Source organism: Eurypyga helias, unplaced genomic scaffold (assembly GCF_000690775.1).
Source record: "Eurypyga helias isolate BGI_N326 unplaced genomic scaffold, ASM69077v1 scaffold32327, whole genome shotgun sequence".
Taxonomy (NCBI): Eukaryota; Metazoa; Chordata; class Aves; order Eurypygiformes; family Eurypygidae; genus Eurypyga; species Eurypyga helias.
The window spans coordinates 1372-8942 of NW_010261663.1; the positions used below are offsets into that span (position 1 = coordinate 1372).

The following is a 7571-nucleotide window of genomic DNA, read 5'->3' on the forward strand; positions in this document are numbered from 1 at the left end:
ACTTGCTCACCCAAACCCAGTTAAACACCTCTGTAACAGCACAGTTTGCAGTACACTTAAATATGCAGATATCTGTGACGGGACAGGTGAATTTAACGCCTCCTGTGACTCTTCCTCCGCAGGCGTCGCTCAACTACCACAGCAGCGCGATTCTGGCAGCCGCACTCGATACCCTGACTGTGCCTTACCGCCTCTGTGCCTCTCAGGGCTCCATGATGCACCTCGCTGAAACACTCAACTTCTCGGGGAGAAAGGTAACGGCACCCTCGGACTAGCCCTGCCCAAACCGCTGCCGGAGGCGGGAGCTGCTGTCCCGCGAGCGCAGGACGCGGGGAGCGTGTTCCGGCTGCTATTTGTCACCCTCTCCCAACCCCTAGGTTGTGGCTGCGTGGGCTTCGGTTCCCTTTCCTGCCCTACGTGGCTACTCGCTCCCCGACGCTTTGGGCGCCTTCCAGCAGGACGTGCCCTGGCAGCTTCTGTCCTCAAAACAGGGCGGCTGCTGTTTTGCTCAGTCTGTTGTGCTACGAGGAATTTGCAAAGAAAGTCCCGTCAGGTAACAAGCTTCTGAACTGCCCTCTGCCCTTTGGAGGGGCATCACTCCTTGCCCCAGGCACTCACAATCCTTCCGTTAGGGCTGTTCAGCTGAACACAGCCCAACGCTCTAGGTACCTGCGTGTCGCTGCGTCACAGCGAAGTGGGTAAAAAGGTGCCGAGTTGCCACGGTTTTCCCCTGGAAAACCACGAATTGGTTTTCCTTGCAGCAGCCCTCCGGGAAAGCAGCCCGCTTCTCCACTCCGCGCCCGTGAGAGTGCGGAGCAGATTCTGCAGCATTACCTACACGCTCGCTTTCCGGGGGCGTTCAGGTTAGTAGCATCCCTTTGTCACTAGCCAGAACCCAAAGGTAGAGGGAGTTTTGGGTAACTATCCACCTTCTTCCTTACAGCACAGCCCATGTGCTGCAGCAGCCATGTTACACCCTACCTCCCTACCCCCAGTTTTTTTCTACTCTTCTGACCAGACAAGGCTACCTCCAGGACAAACCTCCCAGCTTCTCCTCAGCAGGTAACAAGCTGTTACTTTGCCACAGGAAGAGATGGCATGGGGGCAGGAGTAAACCAGAAGTATTTAAAATACGACGCTTGTGAGTGCTTGTAGGGCGGGATGCGGGTTAAACAACTCTTAGGCGACACCGAGTTCAAGTAAAGCAGCTGCTTGCGGGGCAGGGTAGGGGAATCGCGTTTTGGTGGGTGTACTCAGAGGTGTTTCTGCCTGCAGCCGTTGAAAGCATCCCTGTCCTGGCGGCCCTGCAGTCGTCCCCGGTTCTGCACACGCTCCTCCACCGCTTATACAAGGATCTGCAGAAGCTGAACACGCGGCGATGGGCCAGCTTCTTCTCCGCTGGAGTGGAACAGGACGACTTCCAGGAGGCCCTGCAGGAGCTAAGAACTCTGTCACAGTGCTACGAAACGGGCTCCGCAGCAGCTGAATCTGAGGATGAAGCAGATTCAGACTAACTCATCTTTATTACTAGAGATAGTGAAAGTAAGAATATCACTTTCAAAATAAAGGGAAGGGCTCAAACGATGGCCCAACTGCTACTTCCTTTTCCTTTCAGCAAAATCCTGTTGCAAAGGCTGAAGGTGTCCAGCTACTTGCAGTTGTGTTGTGGAGGAGGAAAGCTGCTTTTCTGGGGCTGTTGTGTTTGGGTTTTGGGCTGGGGTTTTTTTTTAACTTGGCAAAGTGAATTTGCCTGTTAGAACAAGACCACGCAATAAATACAACCTGAATTCTGTAACTTCCCTACGTACAGTCAACACAAAGGGAAAACATACAAAAAAACCTCATGTGTTTGTTCCACATGAAAACAGACATCTTGTGGTACAATATTTATACATTCTGCTCAGAAGCTGGTGGCCCAGTCTTCGTCACGGCCCGAGGTCAGTGTCCACAAGCATCGCTTCTCTCATTTTGGGTTCTAGAGGATGTTATCCCCCTCCCAACTCTTCACTCCTTTAGTGTGATACAGATTGAGAAGCGCAGCAGGAAAGTGAGCAACAAAAAAAGGTGCTGTCTTAAGTACCAGTGCAAATATTTGTCCTTTACCCACAGCACCTGTCTAGCAGCAAACAGTTCTCCTCCTCCTGCAGTGGCTAACCGAGCCAGACCAACCTCAGTCATCGGGTTCTTCCTCCGAAAGCAGAAGATCTTTATCCGACAACTGGTCTGTGTTACTGGTACTAGTTGCATCCTCCTCATCTTCAGAGCTGCCATCGCAGGATGTGTGAAACAGCTTCATCAGTTCTCTGAACCTGTGGGATACCTGAAGAACAAGGGAAATCCAAGGTGACCAGTCACGTAAACGGTGGTATGAAACGGGAATTGCGGATTACGAACTCCCTGGGTTTTGTGCTTTTCCGTTAAAGTAACGACACAATCACAGTTCACACAAGATTCAGTCCTAAAGAGAAAGGGAAGAGCACCGGGTGGTTCCGTTTTCTTTGGACAAAGGTAAAACCTGGCAGTTTGGGAAGACTCCTAGGCAGCGATGTGGGGAGGTTACAAGAAAACCGGACGTTCCTTGTATTCAGGGGAAGGCTGAAGACTAAGGAGTAGTCACGGGAACAATGCTGGTACCAAATGAAATGCTGGACGTGGTAACGTGAAAAGGGCCATGGCAGCCAGGGGCTCTGGCTCAGCAGATCAGGGATTGTTTTGGTTTCCTTTCAAATTGGAACAATATTTCTCTAATGCAGCAAATTAAAGTTACTTTTGGGAGACACGTGGCAGCAAACCTCCGCCTTCCCACCCTCCTTCCCCGTTCACCCTACAGATGCGAAGCTGTTCCAGGCCAAGCCCTCACCTCACTAGCAGTCTTGTTGCCCAGTTTCTGTGAGATGGCCTGGAAGGTTTCCAGTTGGGCTCCTTTCTCCTGACAGGTGGTGAGGATGACTCTGTCAGCCTCCCTGCAAAACAGCACAGGCGTTAGGAAAGCAGCTGAAAAGGAGCTCTGCACGGCCCAGCCCCCAGGTAAGGATAACGGAGCAGCCAGCAGGCTCGGTCCTTCGCGACGACCCCCACCACCAGGCACAAGACACATCCCTAAGCTCAGCTGCACTGAGCCTGGTCTTAAGCTTTCTGAAGGAGAAAACCTCTTTCCCAGCCTGAAGTACAAGAACTGCAACGCCATGAGCAGACAGCACTTCTCAGGGCCAAGACGGCAGCGATGACGGGCTGTGGTTAGAGGAAACAAGGCAGGAATGTTCAAGGGGACGGGGCAGGCGACATTGGAGAATGGGAATACAAAATGAAAATAAAGGATACTCTGCAGTACCAAAGCTGCAGCCAGATACCGAAAGCAGGAAGGACGTACGGTGCAGAGCAGGACGTACCTGGTCCAGAGGACAACCTTCTCCCCAGTCGAGCTGACTTTGCTGTTCTTGGCACACACAGTTGCTTCTGTGACTCGCTGCTGTTGCTGCTCCTCTTCCTTCTGCCCCAGGGAGGCAGTAACCGCTCTGTATTCTGGCTGCTCAGAATGCTGATGTACCTGGAAGCACGTGCCTGCACTTGACTTTAATCTGCTCTCAGGAGAATTTCCAGTGCAGCCCGTATCCTCTGCTTCCGCAACGCGATTACCAGGGGACTCTGAGCCGCAGCTGCTACCCAGGGCTGCTTTTCTAGCCAGCACTACCCAACCCTGCTTTGTGTCAGGTTTTCCTTCCGGAGGCAAAGGTGATCCCTCCAGTTCTTTCACACCCGATTTTGAAGCATGACCGAAGACGGAAAGCTTCTCTGCTGAATCCGACTGAAGCCCTGCGGTCTGACATGAACTGTTCCCACAAGAGGAACTGGGTCCCCCTAAACCTTTCACTGTAGCAGAACAAGAAGACAGCAGCAGATCTCTGCTCAGTCCAAGGGAAGCTTCTGCGTGTCCTTGGTGCTGCTGGGCTGGTCCCTCACTCTCACTTCCCACAGTGCACGGGCAGTCTTTGGTTTCTTGAGGTAGTTTTGGAGTAGCTTTTTGCAGATGCGTCCATCTGGGGCCAGTGATGGAAGAGTCACTGTCCTTTGCAGCGTTCACAGCAGCACTGGCACCTGCTTCTTGAAGCTGACTGTCAGGCAGGGCAGCTTTTTCAGAAGGTGCGTGTCTACCGGGGACAATCTTTCCTTCCAGGTGAGACCCTGATGAGAAACCCAGATAGGTTTACACCAGCTGTTAGTAGGAGGCTTCTGGAGGCTTTGATCATTTGCTTTTTAAAATTATTATTGTGATTCTAGAGCGTAAGGCTGTAAATGAGAACACAGCTTGGGAGCAGCTTTGTAACTCTCTGCAGTTTAACCCACCCCCTACTTCGAAGAGACACGCTGCAGCCAGCTTTCCTCACCACGGTGGGTTTACAACCAGCTGCTGTGTGAAGCGTTGAACGCGTGAGAGCGCTGAAGTGGAGCCCCCAGAACACAGTTCTCAAGGGAAACAGATGTTGCTGCTCCTGGCGCCCTGTTTACAGAGCCGCCACAAACCAGGCAGCAGGGTGTGTTACGCCCGAACCGCTGCATTTAACCTGCGCGTGTCTGAACCGCCTGAGCAGAGAGAGGGTTACGGAAAGGAGGGGATCTCGCTCGGGTGGGTTATCCTGCAGTAATCGTGTTTCCCAGACTGAAGGAGATCACTTCAAAGGAATAGGAGAGAGATGGCGATTGTGAATTGCTGTGCTGAAGCGAAACTGGAAAACCCCCGATATCACGGACTGGTAGGACTGGGACTCAGATTAGTATGCTGATGAGCTAAGCCCAAATGGACCAATCATTCTGAAGAGGGCAGAACATCTCTCTCGGCAGGAAAGCTTTTTTTGATGGAAAGCTCTGGATATATGGAACATCCGGAGTGGATACAAGGGAAAAACACTCCGACACCCCCCCCCCCACAAAAAAAAAAAAAAAAACCCAAAGTCGGGTTCTGCGATACGCTTGAAGAGATTATTAGAAATTCTCATCTCAATAAATCTGCATTAGAAAACCCGATATTCTCATTTTTGTGAACCAGCTCGGAGAGGAGTATCTACCTGTCTGTACACGAGACTTTCCCATACCTGAAGCCAGAGAGTCCACTTTCCTAGACGGTGTTTTTGTCCTGCTCTGGACATCCTCTCCCTCATCTCTGTTCTCCAGGCTTTCTTCTGCAGGTTCCTTAGACATTCCAGAATCTTTCCCCTCAGGCCGAGGACTTGAGTCTTGCTGAACAAGGCTTACAGGCAGCTCTTGAGAATCTTTGTTTTTATAAAATTTGGTTTCACACACCTGCAGATGCATAGAGGCACACGATTACAGAGGTGGTATGCCGACCCAAACCTAACACCTCAGCCCTTGCGTCTGCAGTATTCCTGGAGGGGCAGGAGATAGACAGGGGAAGGCCAGGTAGTGCAGTCAGAGCTCCCAAGGGGTCATCTTTGGATTTACTTTCTCCTCAAGGTGTTATTTTGGAGACGTGAGGCCCGAGGCTGAACAGATCATCACAACAGGGGACTCTTGGCAGGACTCCACTTCCCACTCACCACTCCAATGACTTGGCCTATCAACTAACCTTACTACTACAATGGCTGCAGGTCCTCCTTTTGCTTTTCTTTAGCTTGAGATCGCTACTCCCTTCATGGCAGGAACATGAACATTCCTTCATCCCATCTACCCACTCGACCTCCTGGAAACAGACATACTCCAGCTGACAAATGTGCACGGTACACAAAGGGGACAGACGGGGGAAGGTTAATCCCAGAGGGAGCCAGGAAGGGCTGAGTGGCACTCTGCACACACTCAGAAACCTGAAGATTACGCCACTAGCCAGCAAAGCACAAAGGAAACATTTCAATCCCCTTTCTTCCCATCCTTTTAAGCTGTTGTCATGTCTCTCTAAGACACATCTATCCGCGTGGGCATGCGGAGTCCAGATGTGCTGCCCAGTGAAACACCCCAGGCCCACCTTGTCATTGTTCTGGCCTCCCATCTCTTTCCGCTTCTTATTTTTTGAGGCTGCATGCATCTTGGGTGGCTCCTCCTCCTCTTCTACATCTGGCAAAGACACCTCTTCAAACCCATCAAACTACAAAAACAGAAGCACACAAACACTGCTCTGCGACAGCTCTCCCTCCAGCTGACCCAACTGCACTTCCCCGGGGCTTTATGAGTATTCAGCTCAGTCCCAGGACAAGTTTGGTTGTGTTACACGAGACAAATGCAGTGAAACGCTCTAAAGTTGGCTTCAGCCCACCAGCCGCTATCCCACCCTGCCGCTTCCCTCACTCTGGAAATGTAGCCTCAGTCTGAATCCTTCAAGTTCAAACATGTCTAGCATCTCTGCTTTTATCTTTCCTGGTCCTGGGGAAGAGATTGCTCCACCTCATATTCCTTCTCTTCCGTCCAGTTGATCTCCTCAAAGTCTCCCATGCGGCTGGCTGAGGGCCGCAAGTGATCAAAGAAAACGGAGAACTCGTCCTGCAAGTGGTCGTGTCCCTTCAACAGCTGCCACATCTGGGTCTTCAGCTGAAAGAGAGAAATGCAGAGAAAACGAGCGCTTCATCCCACGTCATCCCGTTCTCGGAAGGGTTTCACGCAGCAAGCGGAACATCCAAGCCTACTGGACCTCCAACGTGGAAGTTTACGCTGGCATTGGTACTACTCCATGAATACTCGGAGATCATTCCCCATCCAGCTATGACATCAGCATAGACATACCCCTCCAGAATCCCAGGCAGACTCCGCAGGAGGCACTAAGCTAAAATTTCACCTGCAAGGTGCTAAAAGCAAGGTGGGGGCAGGAGAGGAGACTCACAGGCCGGTTAACTGTAAAGCCTCGAGGCAGCTTCAGTCCTCCAGCGCTCCCCACCGATCGCTCGTGGGCTCAAGGAGCCAGCTGACTAATGGCACTCCTGGGGGCTTGGGGGAAGGAGATACCTGGACGCCCGATTACCTCTGCGATCTCCTGGGGGAGGCAGTCCGCACAGCTCTGCAAAACCTTGATGATCTTCTGGTGGTGGGCAGGATTTTCGGCAAAACAGATCTCCAGCTGCCTGAGGAACTTCCGGCTTTTTTCAAATGCCTGCTGCTCCTCAAACTGACCAAAAGAAAAACATTCACCCCTCACGTTCAAGAATGTATTTCCAAGCATCTCTAGTTGGCTTAAGCAAGCTAGAAAACGCTTGTCTTCCTGTTTTCCATTTAGACTGACACCCACTGCAAAACTGGGAAGAGGTGGGGGAAGAAGAAACACGACTCTGCATAACCAAGACATGAAGTTTTGCTTCAATCATACGCACGTAAGAAAACCCAGACGGAACGTAATGGGTGAAAACCTGAGTGTTGGGAAGTGGCAGGCTGATCCGTGAGACAAGGGAACCGTTCCACTTGCGGCGTTACCTGCAGTCGGGTTCTGCGATGTCACCGGGAAAGGCTGATTCTCCACAGTGATCCTCCGTGGGAGACTTCAGCCAAACACTCGCGTTCGCAATTCTGATTAATAAACCAGCAAACTGAGCAAGCGATTTGCCAGCTGTCTGCCTTCTTGCCCTCGGAAGAGCTCC

General features: G+C 51.6%; 2 protein-coding genes across 2 annotated transcripts in view; one reads left to right on the forward strand and one right to left on the reverse strand.

Moving 5' to 3' along the window:
- The window catches only part of MSTO1 (misato 1, mitochondrial distribution and morphology regulator), a gene marked incomplete at its 5' end in the record, with an annotated part of 2752 nt that extends 1238 nt beyond the window's left edge, over positions 1-1514 (forward strand). Inside the window, 5 exons of the mRNA XM_010155451.1 lie at positions 123-254; positions 378-553; positions 762-863; positions 944-1062; positions 1276-1514. Of these exons, the coding sequence (XP_010153753.1) occupies positions 123-254; positions 378-553; positions 762-863; positions 944-1062; positions 1276-1514 (768 nt within the window). The remainder of the gene's footprint in view (positions 1-122; positions 255-377; positions 554-761; positions 864-943; positions 1063-1275) is intronic.
- Positions 1515-2170: 656 nt separating this feature from the next.
- Positions 2171-7571, reverse strand: part of GON4L (gon-4-like (C. elegans)) — a 23323-nt gene continuing 17922 nt past the window's right edge. Inside the window, exons 20-27 of the mRNA XM_010155450.1 lie at positions 6962-7105; positions 6391-6534; positions 5975-6094; positions 5582-5695; positions 5091-5298; positions 3390-4182; positions 2861-2963; positions 2171-2320 (exon numbers count right to left, since the gene is read on the reverse strand). Of these exons, the coding sequence (XP_010153752.1) occupies positions 2171-2320; positions 2861-2963; positions 3390-4182; positions 5091-5298; positions 5582-5695; positions 5975-6094; positions 6391-6534; positions 6962-7105 (1776 nt within the window). The remainder of the gene's footprint in view (positions 2321-2860; positions 2964-3389; positions 4183-5090; positions 5299-5581; positions 5696-5974; positions 6095-6390; positions 6535-6961; positions 7106-7571) is intronic.